The sequence below is a fragment of the Copadichromis virginalis genome, linkage group LG8 (assembly GCF_057382275.1).
Source record: "Copadichromis virginalis isolate Kocher_CV1m ecotype Utaka linkage group LG8, C_Virginalis_male_GT1.1, whole genome shotgun sequence".
Lineage (NCBI taxonomy): Eukaryota > Metazoa > Chordata > Actinopteri > Cichliformes > Cichlidae > Copadichromis > Copadichromis virginalis.
This window is the reverse complement of record NC_140625.1, coordinates 17,753,044-17,775,545: the sequence shown is the minus strand read 5'-3', so window position 1 is coordinate 17,775,545 and position 22,502 is coordinate 17,753,044. Positions and strand designations below refer to the sequence as shown.

The window sequence follows — 22,502 nt, the reverse complement described above, 5'->3', positions numbered from 1 at the left end:
AAGATGATCGAAGTATTATGTTAGAAAAATATGAAGGGATGAAAAACAGAATGGACAATCTGTACAGCAACACAGCTGCAACTAGCCAAAAGAGTAGTGGGTGTGAGCATGTGTGGTAGAAAACAAAGTACGGTATTTAAAAAAAGAAAACAATATGTGTGTGAGCATTTAAAATCTTTTGACCAACAGGTACTAACATATCACTACCATTTCATGTTCCATTAAATGAACAGACTACTTTGCTTGTTAAAAAAGACCTAAAAACACTAAGTTTGCGTCGTTTATCTGTAACTTTAATATAAGGTCAACAAGTACAAGGCTTAGGTGCTATTTTCAGGCACCTAAGCCTTGTAAAAATTGCTTTATAATTGCTTGTGGCCAACGGGAAAAAAATGCAGTTAAAGTTGCCTAGGGATCTAAAGTTTTCTTTGCAGCTCATTAGAGAAAGATAAAAAAAACTTTAGAGTGTCTTCAAATTGATTGCTCAGGAGGCTAAGATAACCCTCTCTATGAACCACCTCCATAACACTGAAAAGAAGGGCTAAACCTGAAGATCACTGTGGTTTTCTCGAAGCCTCCCATCCTTTTGTCTGAGCAGTAAACTGTCAGCAACATTAGCAGCTGCTTAAAAAAGACTTGTGCTCAAAACCAAGCATTGTTTTTTTCCCCCATATGTACAAAAGAAAAAGTATTCACCATTACACGCTACAGCAAATCATGTGATGCCAGTCCTTTCACCCCCTTATGTGCCTGTCTTGCAATTCTGGAATGACGGAAATGATTGGGCTTGTTCTTATTCTTTCTCACCCTTCTCTCCTTCCTCTACATCCTTTTCCTCTTAAACCTTGTTTGTGGTTAGTGCATTGGTTGCTGCCAACTGCAAATTCATCATGGCCATGTGACAATTTACATTGGCACTTGAGTATCACTACACTGAATAAATAGGGGCCACAGTTTAGAAAAAACTAATTCTGTGTGAGCACTGATTGACGAATAGAAGAAACAGGTAGCAAGCATTAAAGGATTGCAGTTTGCTTTTTTTCTTGTGTTTACTTTTTTAGTTTTTCTCTAAACTTATCTTTTCAAGCTGTTGCAGCACCTTCATCTCTGTAATCTGGGACTCTCTGAGCTCCTGCACTGATATATTACTGAAATGATGCTAAAGATTGACCTTCTTTTACACTCATGTCTCCAACCGGACCGCATATGTGAAGTTACGAAAACTGAGTGGTGCACAGCAAGTTACGCCTCATTAGGCTCATGCCGTTGTTCACAAGGGCAACAGCGGCTTGTAATGCAACCTAAAGTAAGTCACTTCCGTAATCACTTTATATATTTCTGTATTGCAGTAACAAATTTAATTGCTCTACTAAATTTAGCAATCACTTTATAATTTCAGTCATATGACAAAGAAAGTTTTCACATGACCATAAATAGATCTACAAAAGACTAAGTGCACCTTTATCACTTCCACAGGAATTAAGAGGGTAAATAGTAGCCAGGTGCTGTTAATCAAATGCACTTGATTAATTGAGCAAATGTCACCACCTCTATAAAAGTAGAAGTTTTTACAGTCTGCTGATCTGGAGCATTCAGGTGTGCATTATCACAATGCCACAATCTTTCCTGCAGTCGACGTTCCGGAAAATTGAATTCAAGGTCAAACCATGCTACTCTCAGAAAAACTTCAGAAAAACAAAGAGCTACAGCTCACGCTCTATAGGCCTTGGTTAGCATGTTAAATGTTCATGGTATCACAATAAAAATAAATAAATAATAAAAAAGAACAAATATGTCTTGTTTGGAATGATTACCAGGAGAAGGTGACATATCTCTAAGAGAAACATGGTGACGTTGTTTAGGTTTGCAAAGTTGTATCTGAACAAACCACAAGAGTTCGGGAACAACATTCTTTCAACAGATGGGACCAAAATGGAGATATTGGACAATAACACACAACAATTAAAATGTCAAATATCAGCACAAATACTTTCATACCAACTGTTAAACACAGCGGTGGACAGATGATCATTTACGCTTGTTTTTAAGCCACGGGACCTTTGCACCTTGGAGTTATCAACCACGAAATCCTTTGTACGCGAAATAATCGTAGAGTGAAATGTACCATCCGTCTTACAGCTTGACCTAAATTAGGTCAGACAACAGGATAATAATCCAGAGCACAGCAGGAAATCTATAAAAGAAAAAGAAAAAGATCAAGGTGCTGCTATAGTCTAGTCAACGTGGCTCCAAAACACTGAAAAGACTGAGAAAATCTTATAGAAAATTATGCTTCAAGTTATTGCTACTGAAAGTGGATCTATGAGTTATTGAATCATGGGGTTAACTTATTGTTTTCTGTACTAATTAAACTATAATACTGATATTCAAGAATGCAAGCTGGGAGGATTGAAAAATAAATGTGCCATTTTTTATTTGGACTTGTCAATCAGCTGATTTCCTTTTCTCATGGAGTGCTCTAACATTTGAGAAGTACAGATATTATTTTCACTTTTATTGCACAAATGGACAAGAATATTTATGCAAACTGTGCCCAGGCTGGAAACAACTGTCTACTGTTGCTAACATCACATCCATTCCTTCCAAACATATCAAAAGAAAATACTATTCCCTGCTGCAGAATGATGCTAAATCTGTGCCAACCGCAGCCAAGCTTGATTTCCAACAGGAAACATAAACAGCGATGAGTCTCCACTCCTACCTGTACCTTATCTGAAATAAAAATCCCTGTCGTTGCATCATTTTTTCATACATATAGGATCGCAACCCTTGTGTGTTGTTCAATCAGCCTGAGAGCTATGCTGGCGGGGGCCTAGGGTCACATGGGTCAGCCAGGTACAGTACAAGGGGAGAAGCCAGATTAGGGGAGATCTCTGTAACTCCAGGTTGGTACAAAAAAATAAAATGAAAAGCAAAACCTTTGTAACAGAAACAACAATGTAAATTTTGTTGCTGCCTTAAGCACCCAAGGGTATACTAGGAGAACCAGACCTGATCTGGCCTATCAGATTTGAGAAACAAGTGCTTTTGTTTGTAAACAATTACATCTGTGTTCATCTGTGCTCAACGCAACTCAACTTTATAAGACAAAATGACCAATGCACCACACAAAAGAGACAAAATGGATAAAAACAAAAAAAGGAATAAAAAACTACAAAAACTTCTACACCTACAAACTACTGTGTGTATGTTCATGTGTGTAAGAGAACCCTAGAAAGTTGAGAAGCAAGCAGGATTGTGTTTGCTCGCTGGAAAACTTCTCGTCTGTGTGCACACACCCGTCTGCACACACAACAACATAAACACACACGCACTGAGCGATCTCATATCTGATCTGCCAGACATAAAATTGGGTCATGGCCTTCTGTGCTACCATGGAAACCATGTCAAATGCTTTGCTGTGATTTGCTGATTTTATATAAACGAGGAACTTTAATGAAATTGGTTTCTTTATATGAGAAATGGGATAGAAAATGGAATTCATTAGGGGGCTTTCATTCCTTACCATCGTCTGGCTATCTCTCTGCTGGTTTTTCTGCTTCTTTCTAGCAAAAATTAAAAAAAAAAAAAACCCTCACCAAGACAGGCGAAGAAGCCTGATAGAAATAGTGCCTATACCTTGTATAACTGTGTCTAATTTGATACCACAGACCATCTAATGCAAATGGACTCTTTTCACAGTGACCTCACTTTATAGTAGACTGAATACAGCACACAGCAGCATCTGATTAAATTGACCCACGTGTTAAAGCACACGGGCAGAACCATATGAAGCCGCCGGTGTGTGTGGGTGTGCACGAAGGAGGGAATTGCCTAAAAAAAAAAGAAACACAAAGAACATTTAGAGAAAAAGGAAATGAGAAAGACAGCAGAAGAGAAGAAAGATTGGGTTGAACGAGAGGGTGATATAAATAAAGAATAAAGAGAATATTAGGAGTAAATAGAGAGAAAATGAGCATAGTGGCAGTGCATTAATAGAATATTTTACAGGACATTAGCTTAACTGAATGTGGCTGCACTGCTAGTGTGTCATCCAGGTATGAACCATGGGCTGAAAAGTAATCATCACATCTACCTCCTTCTTGAGCGCTTAGTGGGTGGGAAGAGACTCAAGACAAATACTGTAGCACTGGATAGGAAGGACAAAAGAAGTAATGAGTGTTGGCTGGCCAAGGTAAATTCACTTTATCTACCATTTAAGTTGAGATAGTTCGATGGCAGACACATAGAAAAGACATATTAGAGAACATTATAATTTCTAAAAGCATCAAAAGTTGTTTTGACTCTCTTACTGAGGTTTTATAGTAGTTTGACTTCCTATAATTTACAATGTTATCACCTGCAAAATAATGGTTTCTGCTATGTAGCGTTTAGTACTCGTGACATCTGTTTGACCGCTCTAATCTGTTTTGAAACAGGCTGAAGTGGTCCCTCCAAAGTGATAAAAGGAAGAAAAGTACAGAGGTGAGAGACACTTTTCACAGATGAATCTTCTTTGAAACAAAGCATTCTTTCAACATAGCAGCATTCTGAATTCTGTCCATTTTGTTTGGTGTGTGAGAAGGGAAGTTAAAACATTGCATTCACACAACAAGTCAAGGGCTTTTCACATCATCTGTACCAAAAGTAAGAAAAATAAAATTCAATAAATAAATAATTAAAAAGGTAGTTTATCAGAAAAAGAGGTACAATGTGGGCCTTTGCTGGTATTTCCACACTGAATTACATCAAATGCAACAATGACAATTTTTTGAGTGATAACCTTAATCCAGGGTTGGGCTAAACCGAGTCCCAAGGGGGCCAGAAGCCAGTGTACTCAGTGGCGTGTCCAGCGGGGTGGCCTGGGGGGGCACAGGCCACCCCCCCAACCAGACTGGCCACCCCAGGTGCCACCCCAAAGGCAAAACAATAAAATTCAATCAAATATCAAATGTCCGATTATGTTTTCACGGTGAAGCTCAGATATCCGAGTGTAAGTGAATGCAGCATCGGCTTCTGCGCAATGTGCATCACGTTAGCAAAGGTAGGAGAGCCAAGCACGAAAGACAGCACTGCAGGAAACAATTTTTCGGTGAAAGAAAATGAGGACAGAATAAATGTCCCGGTAAGTAATATTAAGTTTGTTGAGTTTAGTAAACTTCGGTGAAATTAGAATCCCAAGGAAAAAATAACACTTAAAGAATTATTGCAGCCGTCGAATATTTCAGACAGTAGGCTACTGAGGGCAGCTAACATAAGAGTTATGAGTTATAAGATATAATCTAAGTCGTAACATTGCTGTATGGAGCTGCAGATTTGGTTGCAGGTTAACATAGCTGGACTGGCCATCGGGCATACCGGCATATGCCCGGTGACTTATTTTTTATTTTTTTTGTAATGGCATGAACAATGAGAGGTGGTGGATTGGCCAGATGCAGGTCGATGTGTAGAAATAACTCCGTTGTTTGGTGGTGGCTAGTGGTGGGACGTTCTGTATCGAGGCTTCGGAGCGTGTGTCGAGTAATGGAGGGGGCGTTTCCGCGAAGCGCGTATCGAGGCTTGCTTCATTTATGGGAGGAGCTGAAAATGATGACGTCCGAAGCCTCGCTGCCCGGCTGTACCACGTGACTGGTTCATGAAGTGGTTCGAACTTTGCCGCGAGATATGACAGCGATATAAACCCCTCAGACTTCATTCAAAATGTGGGTGTTTGATGGAGAGTTGCGGTTAGAGAGAGTTTGGAGACCGTTTGGAGGTTTATGAGAGTGAGGAGAGAAAGTCAGGAGAGAATGGAGCCAGCTAAGAAGAGGAGGATGTCCTCCCCTGTGTGGGAACATTTTGATTTTATTCCTCCCAACAAGGTATGTAAATTTCTACAGAAGATGTATTGTCATGATACTGATGGTGCAATACAATTTATGTTAAGCTGTCTTGACTTTTGTACAAGGAGAAGTGTTTGCTATGTGCCAGGGAGCTGGGATATAACAACAACACCTCATCCATGCTTAGGCACTACAGAGCTTTGCATGAGAATAAGAGGAACACCGATTGTGGAGCAAGACCAGGTGAGCCATCAAATGCCATGATAATATAGCATGCAGTAATGTTACTAAATGATATAACAATATTATACAACTGTTATAAGTTACGTATGTGATATTTATATTTGTGCTTTATCTTTATTGTCTTTCCTCAGGAGAACAATCTCAAATAGATGAAGACCTGGTCAGCATGGTGATTGAGGACTCCCAGCCATTTAGCATTGTGGAGGACAAAGGATTCAAAAGATTTGTTAAATCATTAAATCCCAGCTATGTTCTCCCCACTAAAAAGGTCATAAAAGCAGTGAAAATTTAGTTTTTACAGAATAAAATGTGAACAGGCAGGACTGAGGCTCAAAGCCTCAGTGTGTAGCTGTCCATACCTCAACGTTACAAAAGCACAACTACTGTCCACACCCCAACCACACCTCACCTCACAGTAAATGATCATTTCCATTTCAAGCATTTCCAAATGATCATTTCCCATACTGCCACTATAAATATACACAGTATACTGCCATCACTACAATATACATGTTTTACACACTCCTTTTGTTGTTGACATTTACAGGCTGTGTGCAAAATGCCACACTCTTCAAATTCATGCCAGCTATTATTTTTACGTCCAGTAGGTGTCCTGCTAGAGCAAATGAAGCTTCATGAAGCTTCGCGTTGGGGTGAACCAATTGGATGAAAAGCTTCAGTGCTTCATGGGGCTTCATCTGCCCATCACTAGTGGTGGCTATGGCGGAGCTTCCACAGAGGCCAGCAGGTGGATGAGGGAAGGGGAGGCAGGAGGAGAGCCCCGAGGCAGCCGCCAGTCCGAGTGTCAGGTGAACTGAACTTCAGGTAAGAAGTTATGACCTGCAGTCTATCTGGGTCAGATATAAACTAAGTTTAGGTGGAGTTTATTTTCGTTGTGCTGACTTTTTACTGTCAGTTGCAATAACTCGTACTGCGTTCTAGCCAGCTTGACGGAGTTTCTATACAGCTGGGTGGGTGCTATGATGTTACTGATAGTGAACTTTATTTTATTCATAAGGTTAGTAGAGTTGCCAACGGCTCCTTGAAAAAAATGGAATGGTCCCTCATTCAGAGAAAATATTACGTGTTTCGTATTGAGCTGAGAAGAGACGCAGTTTGTCCCGAACTTTAGCTATAATGAAAAAAAGACACAAAGCTGGATTTATTCTGTCGTTATGCTGCACAGCTGCCTCTTCTTCTCTCATTCTCTCCCCTCCCTCTCCTGTTGCTGCTTCAATCATGAAACTGATCAATGATCAGCTGATCGGCTTTTCTCTCTTGTTTGTTTATCGCCCACTTTGCGCCAGAAAGAGGAAACCAGCGGATGTCGCGCTAAAAAACAGCAGCACGTTTAAGCTTGATCAGCTGTTGTTAGAATTTATTTAATATTAATTTCTAGTATCAGCTGATGTTTGCTGGAGCCACAGCTGTAAAAGCTGCTGGTCATGATATCAGTTTGGATATGTGGTGAGAGGGAAACATGAAGATGAAACCAGGAGATGTCCTTACTGAATCATCAGAGCTGTGATGGAGAAACAGGTTTACCTTTTAGGTGACAGGAATGAGTTGAAGGGAAGTTATGAACTGTTTCTGAGAGACAAATAACACCAGGATCCTTTTCTATGTAGCTGACAGCTGGTAACTGTGCAGGGGCGGGTCTAGCAAAGTTTTGCCAGGGGGCAGGTAGGGCTTTAACAGGGAAAGGGGGGCACAAAGAAATACTTTTCTGTCTTATTCTCATTTAAAATACCTAGCTTTTATTAAATAATTATCTAAATCGTACAACCAAAGTTTTTATCTGATGTAAAATGTATAGAAATCATACATATACCAACAAGACAGTGTACATCACTGTCACAACAGCATTTGTTTTCATTCAAAGTCTTTATGGCTTTAACACCTGGTGGGTCGGTCTGTAGTCAAAATGCCCGATTTTCTGTCCCAGTCCAGCCCTGCAGGTTAATACTGGCAGTGTCACCATGCCAGCTGACTGTATTTCATCATCAGCCAGTGTTGCTCTTGATCAATATTACCAAAGTTTACCATAAGGCAGCATAGAAAGTATTTACTTGCTTTCAGGTTTTATTCAAATGTTAGTCTTTTCAGTTGTTTCCCCACTTTTTTCCTGTTTCACAATCAAACACCAGTTTGTGAGAAGATGATCTTCTTTTTTAACAGGCAGATAAAGTTTTACATTGGAACTGGCTAATTTGTCAATTGTTTGTTACAAATGTTTGTATTTTAATATTCAAATGTTTTTGCTCAAAACATATGTGCACTATATGTCAGTAAAAATACTATGCAAATATTCCTTGAATACTGAGTAAACATTGACAAAGCACTGATTGTATCTCTTGTACTTTATCAACACAGAATCTAAAAACTTTGCACCGTAGTGGTTAAAATCTCATTCTAATAAGAGTTAAAAGCGCATTCGGTTATTAGGTTTATAGGATTATTGAATTATGGTTAACGGTTGGTAGAATTTTTTTTAAACATTATCTGCCAATTACATCTGCCACCCTTCTCCAAATCTGTGCCCCTACCTGGCCCCCCCAACAAAAATTTTCTAGACACGCCACTGAGTGTACTCCTAGTGCTGGTCCCAAGTCTGGATAAATGGGAAGAATTGCATAAAGGTGAAGACAGAGGAAGAGGAGATTTGGAAGGAGTATTCAGAGGGTACGAGAAAGAATAAAAAGGTATAAATGTAGAGATGAGAGTATAGGGAATTTAAGTGTAGAGACTGTAACTAGTTAAGGGTTAGAGCTGGCTGATAGGAAAGAAACTAGATGTGCTGTGTGTGCAGGACACCAGGTGGAAGGGAGTCAAGGCTAGGAGCATGAAAGATGGATTCAAACTTTTCTACCGTAGGAAGGAAACGTAATGAAATGGAAGTAATCTTGAAGGAAGAGTGCGTTAGTCGTGTTGTGGAGGTGAACATATTGTAGGAAGTGGTTATGTTGAATGTGGTGATGTTGTATTGCCTCCAATGTGGATGTCAGAAGAGAAAGGAATTCTGGAGTAAGTTGGATGAAGGAACAGACTTGAGTGGACATGCATGTGAAGGGAACAGAGGTGACGAGGAGGTCTTGGGTAGGTTAAGGAGAGAAATGCAGAAAGGACAGATGGTGATGAGTTTTGCAAAAATGGCTGTGGTTAATGTATACTTCAAAAAGAGGGAGGAACATAAGGTGACATAAGAGTGGGAGAAGCTGCACACAGGAGGACTATATCTTGTGGGAAGGAGAGATAGGAAACTGCAAAGTGGTGTCAGGGGAGAATCGAATGGTAGTTTGCAAATCAAGAAGAGGAACTGAGTGAAGGCAGAGGCAAGGATTAGATGGTGGAGGATAAGGTCGAAGAATGTTGCAGAGTTCAGGGAAGACTTAAGATGGGCTCTCGGTGGCACAGGGAAGAGTTACAATATGAATGGAAGTGTATAGCTGCAGTTGTGAGAAAAACTGCTAAGAGACTGTCTTCATATCCTCTGGACAGAGGAAAGAAGACGAGGAGATCTGTGGTGGAATGGGGAAGTACTGGGAAGTTATTCAAAGGAAGCAGTTAATTTTGAAAAAGTGGGATAGTCAGGGAGATGAAGAGAGTAGAGAGGAGTATTGGGAGGCTAGCTATACTGCAAAGAGAGAGGTGGCAAAGGAAAAAGCTTGTAATGCGTGTTGTACATGAGGCTAGGCACTAAGGAAGGAGACAAGGATTTTCATCAGCTGACTAGAGCTTGAAATCAAAGCTACCAAGGATATGCAGAAAAGCATGCGAGGTTGGTGCAGGACATGAATGAAGTAGTAGGCACGACTTCTCAGAATGGGCTGACTGAGTGCAGCATGGTTAAGATCTTGGAGAAGCTTACGGCTGCTGTGAATACTCAGAATAAGACCTCTGAGCGTACATTGGATTACATCACGGAGAAGTTTCCCATTCTATGCAAGGCCACCTGGGTTGGCTGGAAGCAGGGCGAAGGACACATTTCACTGCAGGGCAACCTGCATGTGGCGAATAAAGCCTTGATTGATTGATTGATTGAGATTGGGTTCAAGGTGGGGGGATTAAATCATTAATTGGTTCTGAGCCCCTTCATGTTTGCATTGTTGATGGACAAATTGACAGATGAGGTCAATTTGTCCGGGAGTCTCCGTGGGCTGTGATATTTGTAAATAATATTGTGATCTATAGTGAGAGTAGGGAGCAGGTGGAAGAGAGTCTGGAGAGGTGGAGGTATGCTCTGGAGAGAAGAGGAATGAAGGTCAGCAGAAGCAAGACAGAAGGCATGTGTGTGAATATGAGGAAAGCAGATGAAATGGTAAAGATGTAAGGTGGTAGGTGAAAGGTAGACAAGTTTAAACACCTGGGGCCAGCACAAGAAAGGTGACGAAAAGAGTGCGGGCAGGGTGTAGTGGGTGCAGACAAGTGTCAGGTGTCTGCAGCCAAGCTGGAGGTGACAGAGTTGAAGATGATAAGATTCGTGTTAGGAGTGACGAGAAGGGATTAGAGAAAGACAGCTCAGTTTGAGCAGTGTGGAGACAATGTAAGAGTGACAAGACTAATGTAGTTTAGACATGTCCAGAGGAAGGTTATAGCAGACATGTTGGACAGGATGTTAAAAAAATTTAAATCAGGGAAAGGGAAAACTTAAAGGGTGGCTAAAGTGGTCACAGGTGTTTGACGATGTGGCTGCCGACTGAAGTTGCAGGATGAATTCTGAAGTGTATAGGGCTGTACTCTGCTCACACTCAGCCACTTCCATTTGATTTTCAATGATAATGACCCAAAGCACATATAAAAGCAACATATAATTTTCTCCAGGCAAATGAATGGTATATTCTTCAATAACCAAGTTGGTTACTGGAGTTCAACACAACTGTGCATTTTTGTGCATGTGCATGCTTTTTAGTTACTGAGGACAAAACTGAAGGCAGAGAGAACAGATGCACAAATGAGCAGCAACAACAGGGGGCTATAGTAAAGGCCTAGCAGAGTATCTCAAGGAAGTAAACACAGCATTTGGTGATGTCTTTGGGTTCAAGACTTCAGGCAGTCATTGACTGCAAAGGATTTTCATCAACTATTAAAAACAATCTTTTATTTAAAATGAAAATTGGAGACTGTTAAAACAGCGGTAACTACTAAACAGTTAATCCAATACTTTTGTCTGTACTTTAATCACATCCTGATGTGCCTCTTTCCAAAAACCTACAGGCATAACTATAATGTCTAGCAACTTTTTCTGAAAGTGCAGACTAATAACGGTTTTATTTAGCTTGCAGCTACGTTATTATCAGTGCAAGCTAGATTAACAAACCTCAGTATATTTACATTAATATTAGAAATAGCAGTAAGCAAAGCTGATTAGATACTATTAAATGCAAAAATTGAGCAAACATTTTCCAACTTGTTAGTCTCCCTCTCTTTTCTCTTGTCTTTCTTCGACTCTCTCCCGTTTGCTAACACCAACCCGAGATAATCACCCTAAAGCAACAACCTCTATTAAATCTGTAACACTATTTTACAGTTGTAGAGCAATACAAGCCACAATGCATACAAACCATTCCAAGGCTAAATTATTCTTCACCAGCCCCATTAGGAAGATTACGGCTTAAACAGGCACACACTTGGATATTCAATATGTACACAATTACTGCACCGACAAATGAATCACACAATGTTAAACAATGTGGCCAAGCTATTACCTATGATATATTTAATTCAAACAAACTATTTAGTAGTTAAGAGACATTGTGTGAAATCTTAAAAAAAAATTAAAGGGTAGTAATTTGTTTGGTAATTGGTTACTGTCCCTAACAATCCTTTCCCCCCAACTATCAACACTAAATCTGTTAAGGGTGATTGTATCTAATGTTTAGACATTTCATTTTTTTAGTAAATGTTCAGAAGTGTTCAGACCCAAAAGTAAAATGTGAGGGATTTAAGTGAATTTTACATGATAGAAATACTGAAACTGAGAAAAGCAACATGATATGTGAAATCTCAACACATATCATGTTGTGTTATCTTTTCTGTCAGAAAACAAACCTCATAAGAACCGAGAACATTACTCACACGATGCTACTGTATAGTACAGTAAAACCACACTACTTTATTAGGCACGCATGTTCAACTGCTCCTTAATGCAAATATCTAATCAGCCAATCACATGGTAGCAGCTCAACACATTTAGGAATGAAGACATGGTAAAGATGACCTGCTGAGGTTCAAACTGAGCATCAGAATAGGGAATAAAGGTTTTTAAGTTACTTTACATGCGGCACGGTTGCTGGTGATATACGTGCTGGTTTGAGTATTTCGGACACTGTTGGGATTTTCTCACAGAACCACCTCAAAGCTTTACAAACTATTGTCCAAAAAAGACAAAGAAATCACATTCAAATATAAAAAAACCCTCATGTGTGTCTATTTATTTCAACTCTTCTTACAATGTGTTGTTTATATTTGCTTTTGGAAGGACAGCTTCAGTGCTGCTACTGACAGTGTGTGACTTATCAGGCTCTTTCATACATATCTGAAAAAAGGTCTGAAGTGATTTGATTGAAAACACTAATGCAGTGAAGCTGATAAATCTGTAGTTCTGACTGACAAAAGTACAAACTGTCTCTGATGAGTTCTGAGATTTAAACAGGGACAGCAGAGCAATCGAGAAAAGCTGCAACAAGGTTGCGAGGCGCCGCACAGAAAAAGAAATACAGATGTCAACATCTGGATTCCACCAGCTGCTTGAATGAAACCAGAATGAAAATGTGTAAATAAAACTGAAAACTAATTATACACAATAATAATGCTCAATATTGTGCTTTTAACTTCTGATGTGATGAAACTGCTAGTGTTTACTCGCCTGACAAATCCAAGCTTGAATTTCAATGTCGAGTTATCTACTTATCTTTTCATTTTATCAACCAGTCTCTTTTTCTCAGACCAAAGACCAACACCCTGGAGTCCCCTATTCTCTGTTGACACTGAGCCCGGTGTTTTGTGCATTTAATGAAGTTGGCAGCAGAGGACCAGTGAGGCGTATTTTTCACAAACTAAAGGCTCTGTACTCGTCTTCTTGCTCTTGCGTGTGGTCTCCCACTTTATCTTTTTCTTTGTCTGATTAGTAATATTCACTGTTTTTGGACTCACAAGTTTTTCAATTTTCTCTAGCCTAATTTATTTGCTTCTTTAATCAGCAGAGCAGCCTTCACTTATGCTAATATAATTGGAAAAACTGTTTTTCCTGTGGTCAATCAACCTTTCAACATAACGAACATGTATTAGGTAACAATTTTCACGAAAGTGATTTTTGCTGAAAATGGATCTCTTTAGTACTTTGTAGATGTCCCACTAAAATCTTTTTTTTTTTAAATAACAGCACGCTTGTTTGATTGGTGATTTATAGCATTTATGATTTTATGATTAAATGTTTTCTCAGATTAAAACAAATTTTTATCTTTAAACAACAACAAAAATAAAAAGAACATTAGCGACGTTTCACTCGTAAAAGATATAAGTGTTAATTGGAAGCCCTACATGAAATTAACACTTCCAGGCTGATTACCAAAAGCACCAGGAAAATAAAAGGTAGGTAGCTTTGTGTGATGCATTAAGCCATTAACAGCTAGCGATGCCAGCTGGGTTTATGGAAAACATTGCTCTCCTCTGTGTTTGGTTCTGCTATGCTAATCTCTGTTCACGTCAGTTAGGATTACTATAATCAGGTCTCACACTTTAAAACTTTGTGAAAAACCAGACATAGCAAACATCCTCCCCCAAGCAGTAATCTAAAGGCTGGAGATACGAGAGCAATTTAACAATACAGATCAACTTGTCTATCCATAATTTACCTTTATTTGCAAATGCATTTGCTTTGATCTACTTGACTTAAGCAGGGAATAAATTAATCCATTGAAATGTGTGGTCCCTCAACACATAATCTGCTCTGTACTACACAAAAATTCATGATGCTAGATATACCAACCGAAGCAGACTCTAGGAATGTGTGTTTGTTTACATCCCTTTGGTCTAAATGGCACAGCCCATACGGAAAAGAAATAGTAAAAACTTATATGTGATTACTCATGAAAGTGGCCACTTTCATGAGTAAATCATATAAGGCTTACATGATTTACTCATGAAAGTGGCCACTTTCGCATTACTTTCATACATTGTTTTAGTAAGTATCCAAAACATACAAGTTTCATTATATAATTTTTCAAGGGATCTTATATCTGTTTTCACTCTTATATGCTTTTCATACAAGTTTCACACAAGACAGATACAAACTTTATAAGATTTATATATATCTTTTCCATATGGGAGATGTTGAACCAGGGTCCACTAATGAGCCATAAAGCCCTTAAATAATTTGAGCTGGAGACAAAAACACAGAGAAGAGAAGAGAAGAGAAGAGATATCCACATAACCGGAAACACAATTAGTTATAAACTCTAAAAATACTGACGAAGTCATCATAATACAGCCTGTGAACACAAGATTTTCCTAAACCTTAATATAGCTTGAATCAAGTGAAACGCACCTCTTCCTTAGCTGTTGGTTTAATGTGAAGCTTTGTCTGGAGACAGTCAAACAAAGGTAATGAAATCGACCAGCAAGGAACTTCAAACCTTAATTTTTAACACATTTCACCTCAAAACCAAGATCTTGTTATCACTTCCAAGTTGCCAGGCAACTAGTAAAAACGCCAAGAAGTTACTGTGACCAGATCGAAACAGCACATATAGAAAAACACAATAGCAGTTTGAACCGTTCATTAGTTCAAATAAGATGAGGCTTCAACTATGACCCAGTTGGCACAGAATATTTTAATGAGGGCACACCACATGCTATTCCAATCAGCGTCTTTTAAAGGTCAAGATTTTCAAACAGTGTTTGTCTAACATACGCTAAAAGGTGGTAATCATACTGAAGTGGTCGCCCATCACATCTTGAGTTTAGACCATTTTTGAAATCTCCTATGAAGCATCAAGCAAGAAAGAAAATAATACTTTACCGTTGGGGCTTTCTTCATCGATGGCAACTATGGTAGCAGGAGGACCCGAGCGGGAAAGTTTGCATTCTGGATAGAAAAACAGAGAAAAAAGAAACATGAAAAGGTACCATTAATACATTACTGAATATTGAGTTTCATTATTCAATTTCATTTTAAATGGTCCTCTAAGCATTATGTAGTACTTGGAGGACAGATCTTTTTTCTTTTCTTTTTACAGGGTTGCAGTACCATGTGTAAGAAAAGGTCTAAGGGCAACTCCACAGAGATTGAAAAGGAAAGCTTGGCAGACATAAACTGTTGCTTATGACCTCATTTTTCTTTTTACAGAGAGAGGAAATGATTCTGTAGCCCAGCCGAATTATATCGCGGGAATGAAAGGTGTATAAATAAGGTGAGGTGGAGTAAGAAAGGCAAGAACTGACAGTACAGAGACTGACAGACGTAGCCCACTATAACCATCTCTGTAAGGTTGGCAGGGGTTAATAAACTAGCACAGTGACTGAACACACAGTTAACAGAGAAAGAAAAAGGAGGAATGTTCTCACCCTCATATTGCCAGTCTGCATCAAGAGCCAGCCCCACCGCACCAGGAAGGAGAGAGAGGGGAAAAGAAAGGTAGCAGTGAACAGAGGAGAAGAAGAAAGAGAAATTAGGAGAAAATTTTCACTTAAGATCAGAATTAACTATCAGAACAAAGACAAAAGGTAAAGACAAGGGCGTCAAACATGAAATGCAGTAAGCAGGTTCAAAGATTTGAAGATGATAGCCAATTTCTGCCAATCTTTCTGAGCTTTTCCAACATCTCTCAGAGCCATCACCCACAATTTACTGTATTACTACGAGAAGAAATTATTTCAAAACTGGCCAGAAGCTAAAAACTGTCTCATTCAGAGGGAAAAGAGCACCGACATTCAAACATTCTCTTTCATCTATTTCCCTGTTCTTGTGAGATACAGTGAAAAAAAAAAAGAACACCCACATTCACCTGACAAGCCGATATTACTGTACAGCTCTCGAGGATGGTTGGGAAAGTCCCAGAGGAAGGGTGGAAGATGGATATCTGCTCACCTAGAAAATAGACTTCATGGAACAATGATCACACTTTCTCTCTCTCGTACCCTCTTGCTCTACCTCTCCAGGATAAAGCGTTACAACTGTGTGACATCAGCGATTATATCAGAAGTCGGTGATGTGGTGTGTTGTATTTTCATGTAGAATGAAGCTCCCAAATGGGAACTATTTGCCTGTTAACACAAATAGTTCATATTAGCGCATCTTTCTGCTAAAAATATCAGATTTCCAGTTTGTCATGAACGTTTTCTTTGTCCATACTGTAAAAATCCAACCACATCACTCACTCAAGAAAAAATCTATTCAAGACCTACTTAATAGATTGAGGCCTACTCAAACTGTCTTACTCTATAGTTCCTCAAAAACGGAATCTGGTCATGGTACAGGTGATAATCTCAAAGTCTTAATAGCTTTAGGAAACAGAAACATATTAAACCTTAATAAATGAATGCAAAAACACAACAACACAGATGCTCTCAGACAGCCACACTGCATGGCACAATTAAGCAATTAATAATCAATCATGTTCCGTGTCGGCAGACTACCTACAGCAGGATATTAAGGTAAACTAAAAATTGAAATGCTGAAATTAAATAAATTTAGCATGGTAAACCTAATATTCTAACTTTATTTCCTTTCTAAAGTAACTGAAACTGAATACATTGGATTAACTTGTACTATTATATTGGAGCAGCACTAACACATAGCGCACACATGTGCCGCCACTTACGTTTTAATTAAAAAAGTATGTAGCAAATGTTCAGTTTAGATGATGTTACAATAATGTGTTTAACTAATTTTTATATTAAGCTGACTAAATCCTGTGGAAGAGGTGAAGGAAAAACGTTGCAAACTGAGATGACTTTGAAATGAAAAGATGAACATAAAATGAAAGAATATTTAAAGATCGAAATACTCAATCACTTTTCTTTCTCAATCTCTTTCATGTGTGCTTTAAATAAGTTGGCATAGTAAATAACTGTTGCTCTTCTTTTTTTTTTGCTTTGCTAATGGCAGATTAAAGACAAAGGTGAAATGTTAGCATCACCAGCTATCTCTGGTATTTCCACAGAGCCCCAGAACAAAACCAGTAAATAATTATGCACGACCTCACAAACATTCAGAAAAAGAAAGAGAACATGCTAGCTGAAACAGAGCAGAAACACAAGTTTCAGTATTCACAATTACATTTATTACCATTTGCGGTTACAGTAAAATGATTGCTAATCCCTAGCATTGGAATGCTAATATCAAGTTAGCCTAGCTAGTTTAGTACTAGTAGATGGTTACTGTTGTTGTGGTACTGACTCCCAAGCTGTCTCATCCAACTACCACTACCATCTATGTGTTCTTCAATATAGAAAGCAGTACACCCTACGCAGACTGGTAGGTTGAGCAAATGGCTCATATTCTATGGTGTGTGGCTAACTCAACATAAATTTACACAATTTTTTGAGTCTGCTAATGGTCTTCATATGTACTGTTGCCGCATTCCATTTGTCTCAGGAGGAGGATGTCGGTGCTGGAAGTGACATCACTCTAGAGTTTAGTATATTGAAATAGTAAAGTTTCAAAAAAAGCTTTATTTATTCATTTTTACTCCTTAGGAAGGTAAAGCCATTTATACATCACTAGCAATACAGCACAATGCTTGTGTTTTTTTGCACTTAAATAAGCTGTCAAAGCATATGTAAATGCTCACTGCTCAACTCAGTGAAAAACAATTACTGCATGACGCCACAGAAAACATGGGTTTCAGAGCACAGTGTGTAAAGTGAAACAGCCTTATCAAATACCAGAGCCAGCTTGTCATTTTCCAAGTCAGTAGGTTGCTTCTGCAAGATATAGGTTGCTCTGACTTAGTGGGTTGTAACTGTCATGCACACACTTAAACTCTGTGAGATACATAAATCTCTCTTTCTCCTGAGCCAAAATTACTACATTAAATTTGTGGACTTTCAATTCATCAACTTCAAAGAAAATGATATAAAAGTGGTATGAAACTCAATCTTAAGATACAATGAAGTTGTTCTGGGTTCATATGTTAGTTAAATTTAAATTCATCATCTCTCTATACCATATTGATAAAACACAATTGCTGCTTTATTTTCCCATTTTTTTCAATATTTCATGGGAAATGAAAAAAATCTTCCTTTACTGCACACAAGTAATAGTGTATAATATTACTTTTATGGGTTAGATAGCTAGATATTTAAAGCAAAAGACTTTGACACAGAAGAATAATCTTCTGTAACCCAAATATTTTTTATGCCTACATCATCCACAGTCCTGTTCATTTCTTGAAAAATACACATATTTCCCTGGATGTCAAGCTGTGTCATGGCTTCCAGGCAGGCTTTGAATGTTTTATTAGTTAACTCAGAAAATATTTTCTCCCTCAAACCAAATGATGTGTCTAGACATATTCATAAACTGTATGTGTTTTGATTGCAAGTCACTTGTGCAGCAATGGCCAGCATAATTATCTGGACACTTAAAGAGTAAGCGACCTAGTCCAATACAACTGCTCTTACACATAATTTAGAGTTTCACGAAGTTTAAGCATTTTCCGATTTTGCCGTTGTTGTCGAGAAGGCGACGGGCCACGATGTCCATGCCTTTTACCCCTCTGAAGCTTTTTTCTAGGGTGGATTTCAGGTTAGCAACCGAGAAAAGAGGATTGAGCGATGGAACAATAGTCACTAGTTACATCACACTCTCCCAGCTGGTGCATGAGGGTGTGCATGTGTGTGCGAACAGCAGATGACAGATGTGTATCCCCTGCCTCACTGCCTTTTTATCCTTCAGTGTAAGCTGATGCCCCTCATATATTACTAACCAGCCATTTGTTCTCCACGGGGCACCTCAGTTTCTCAGTCTCTCTCTACCCACCGTCTCTCCTCTTCCCTGTCTACTCTAATTTGCCCTCCTCCTTTCTACCTGTCAGCCTGATTTCCCCCTCAAATAATAAAAATTAAACAGTATGAAACAGTAAACAGCCTGGGTTGTAAGTTAAAGTGGCAGATGAACATGATGAGATTTCCCCAGATGAAATGAGCGAAATCTTTTAAGGTCATGCTAATTTAAAGTTTCTCTCAAGTGCAGTGAATTCTTCCAAAATAAATATTGATTAAAGCAAATTCTTCCAAGTGTTTGCACAAAGATGGAATGAATTTTGTTGCCACTCTGTTACCAGTTTCCAAATTAAATAATGCATTAAAGCAATCCTCTGTTTCACTGATGAAGAGTCACATTCACAGAAATTCAAATTATCTGCTCTTTATTTCAAAAGGTCACAGGCATATTTTCACACCCATTAAAGTGGCTCACGAGACAGTTAGCGTTCTCAAGCATACAGGCGCTCATATCATATCCTGCAAGTATCTACTCATGTTCACCTTCAAAACTTTACCTGTGTATTTTTATTCTCTCATTGATATGTACTTGTCTTCCTATAAGCGCTCACAGAATCTTCTTTAAGGATACACTTTTGCTCTCATCTTTCAAAGTTTCTTGTAAAGAAATATATAATCACTGGAATGACTTTGTGCACGAGCAAGTGAATAAATCCATCTAATGCCAGCTTCCTGTCAAGCTGATGAAAAGCTCCACTGAGAACTGTGCAAGGGGAATTGGGGTGAAGCATTCAAGGTGCGGAGCTCATAAAAAAGACTTAAAACTTTAAAATTCAGACAATATCACAGGTAGTCACAGAAAAAAAAGAGAGAAAAGTTTAAATCCTTTCAGTTTTATCATCATCAAGCACGTCTTTATTTAAACTCGGGGCGTTTCAATCAATAACTCCTTTATTTATTATTCAAATGCAGTCCATCTAAATTTGGCAGTCACAATAAGCAGGTACAGGTTGCCAAGAGCGGCAGAGAAAAAACTGTCCCCATTAAGAACAAAGTTGACTAAGAAAAAACTGAGAGAGAAGTGACTTTGACTGTTAATGACCAAAGCAGTGATCCGCAGTCAAACCAGACTTGAGCTTGCAGAAAATGACTGTCATTGTTTTCAGTACATACAGAACCACAACCCAGCAACTGTCTCCATGGTACAAACATGGATGTTGCTTAGGACATGTTTTCCACAACTCCATGTGGACACTGACACCACTTTACACAGTTTAGACAATCTAACCCTGATGTCGGTCTGCCCCCACACACTCACGCATCCTAGAGTTACCATAAAATATACATGCTGAGGCCGTGACTCAGTGGGACACCTGGACAAGCCTAACTGTGGGATGCTCGCTGTGTGTGTCTATCTGGTTGGATACAGAATGAGTTACTCCACACTGAGAAGACAAAGTGCATTAATGTATTGATCTTGTATTATTGTCACTCAAGTAAAAGTAAAATTTGACATTCCTTAATAACAAACATAGTATTTTAATTATTGAGTTTTAGAGCCAAGCTTTGGATAACACCACGTTTCTCCATTTCCATTCTTTATTTACATTTCCAGTCAACCTTTATATCCATCTAGATATATGTGTGGCATAGCAGAGAACCATAGATCTGTTGGGAAAATAATGAAGCCTAGATGACCTGAAAGACACTAAATGTAAGAAATTAAGAGTTTTGATGGGACAATCATCTACGTCAGTGAGTTTGTAGGCCACACATGATACAAACAGACTTTGTCTTAAACCACTGTGTGTCTTGAAGTTTTGCAGACATGAATGCAGGGGAGTAAGCTAAAACGCATTACCATAAGCTCACATAAAAAAAAGACCAAAAGAATTTCACAACGGCCAAGAAATCCAAATAGCAGCTATCTCTGGGTACACAAGAGACACACAGCAATGTGGACAACACAGCAAAGAATAAGGAGAGACTCAGACAGTATATACACAAGACAACAAAGGGAGAGGTAACAGATGAGGAATACAGCTGAAACCAATCAGGCACAAGGAGACAAAGCAAAAAAGGACAAGTCACGTAAAAGTACATACAAAGCTCCAGAGATGTGTGGATTTCAAAATAAAACAGAAAGCAAATAAACAGGGAAACACCTAACACAGAAGCAAACACTTTCCTTGAGCATTTGCAAAAGTAAAATAAAATGAAGGGTCTTCTTGCACCACCACCTTTGGAACTTCATAGTTAGTCGCCATGGATCGAATAAGATCTAGCTTTGAAATTTATTTATGAACCTGTTCTCTGATTTCAGCTAATCTCCATGTTTAGCCACACACATGTGTTAAGACAGCTTCTGAATATATAATTCGATAACAAATTAATAGTGTGTCTGCAGGAGTTTAATTCATGGCAAGAAGTCTGATGGTGTGGACTAACGTGACAGATTGCTGAGCCAAGGTTGCTTTCTTCCCAAATGACAGTGAAGAACACCACAGACATCCCTGATCTTTCAGAGCCATCACCTTGGCCTGCATCCATTTAAATAATTGATTCATTTCATCAGATGATGTTTCAGATTGGCTCTGTGAGTGAAGTATAGTCAGCTATCTTACAGGGTACTTGTTATTTATCTATGTTAATATAAAAAAAAACAAATCTTCACATTTTCACATACACATATAATCAGTTTTATTGCAGATGAGAACATCAATCCTTATGCATATCTGTAAAGTGAAAAGGAAGCTATAGTGAGCTATTAAAGCTACCTTAGCATAGCTACACACTGGAAACGAGGTATAATGGCTAATATAGCTCTATATAAAGGTTACAGATTAACCAATTCAGCACCTACGCCAAACCTGATCGCAATGACAATTTTAGGCGATTATTGTAGTAAATATATGTTGACTTAATATCCAGTACTATACCAGATTAGTTGCAAAAACCAATTACATTTAAGGGTAGCACTGAGGAAGCAAAGTTTTCGATTTCTGGCAAATTGTTTTCCATCTGATTCTGCAATAGTTTCTTAAGCTTTTTAATCATTTTTTACCAGGCCATATTGAGAAAAAGCAGTGCTCATTTGAGAACGTTGTACTTGACTGCATTCTGCTTGTTACCATCTGTTATATATTTGCATGGCTTCTTTGCCTGAAGTATACAGAGTGAAAGGGAAAACCCAATGATGGTGAACTACAAAATATGCTGGAGTAATATGTGAACATACTGTGGCAATAAAGGCAAAGAAGCGTAATCTCAACAGACGCCTGGGTTGATCGGATATCTGAAAAAAAATATTGCTCTCTCAAAGGAGAGAGGAATTTGAAACTGCTTGATTGATGGCTACATAAGTTGAATCTGGCATACCAAAAATAGAAGGTAAACATTTTATGATAATACTGTCTCGTCTCATGAAAAAGACTGAAGTGTAATGGCTAATTTAACAAGAGAGGAGATTGAATAGCTTCATGTGGTGTGGAA

General features: G+C 38.6%; 1 protein-coding gene across 1 annotated transcript in view; it reads right to left on the bottom strand.

The window, feature by feature from the left end:
* LOC146703150 (protocadherin-15-like) overlaps positions 1–22,502 on the bottom strand; it is a 230,776-nt gene that overhangs the window by 167,684 nt on the left and 40,590 nt on the right. Inside the window, exons 3-4 of the mRNA XM_085466271.1 lie at positions 15,630–15,644; positions 15,085–15,150 (exon numbers count right to left, since the gene is read on the bottom strand). Of these exons, the coding sequence (XP_085322397.1) occupies positions 15,085–15,150; positions 15,630–15,644 (81 nt within the window). The remainder of the gene's footprint in view (positions 1–15,084; positions 15,151–15,629; positions 15,645–22,502) is intronic.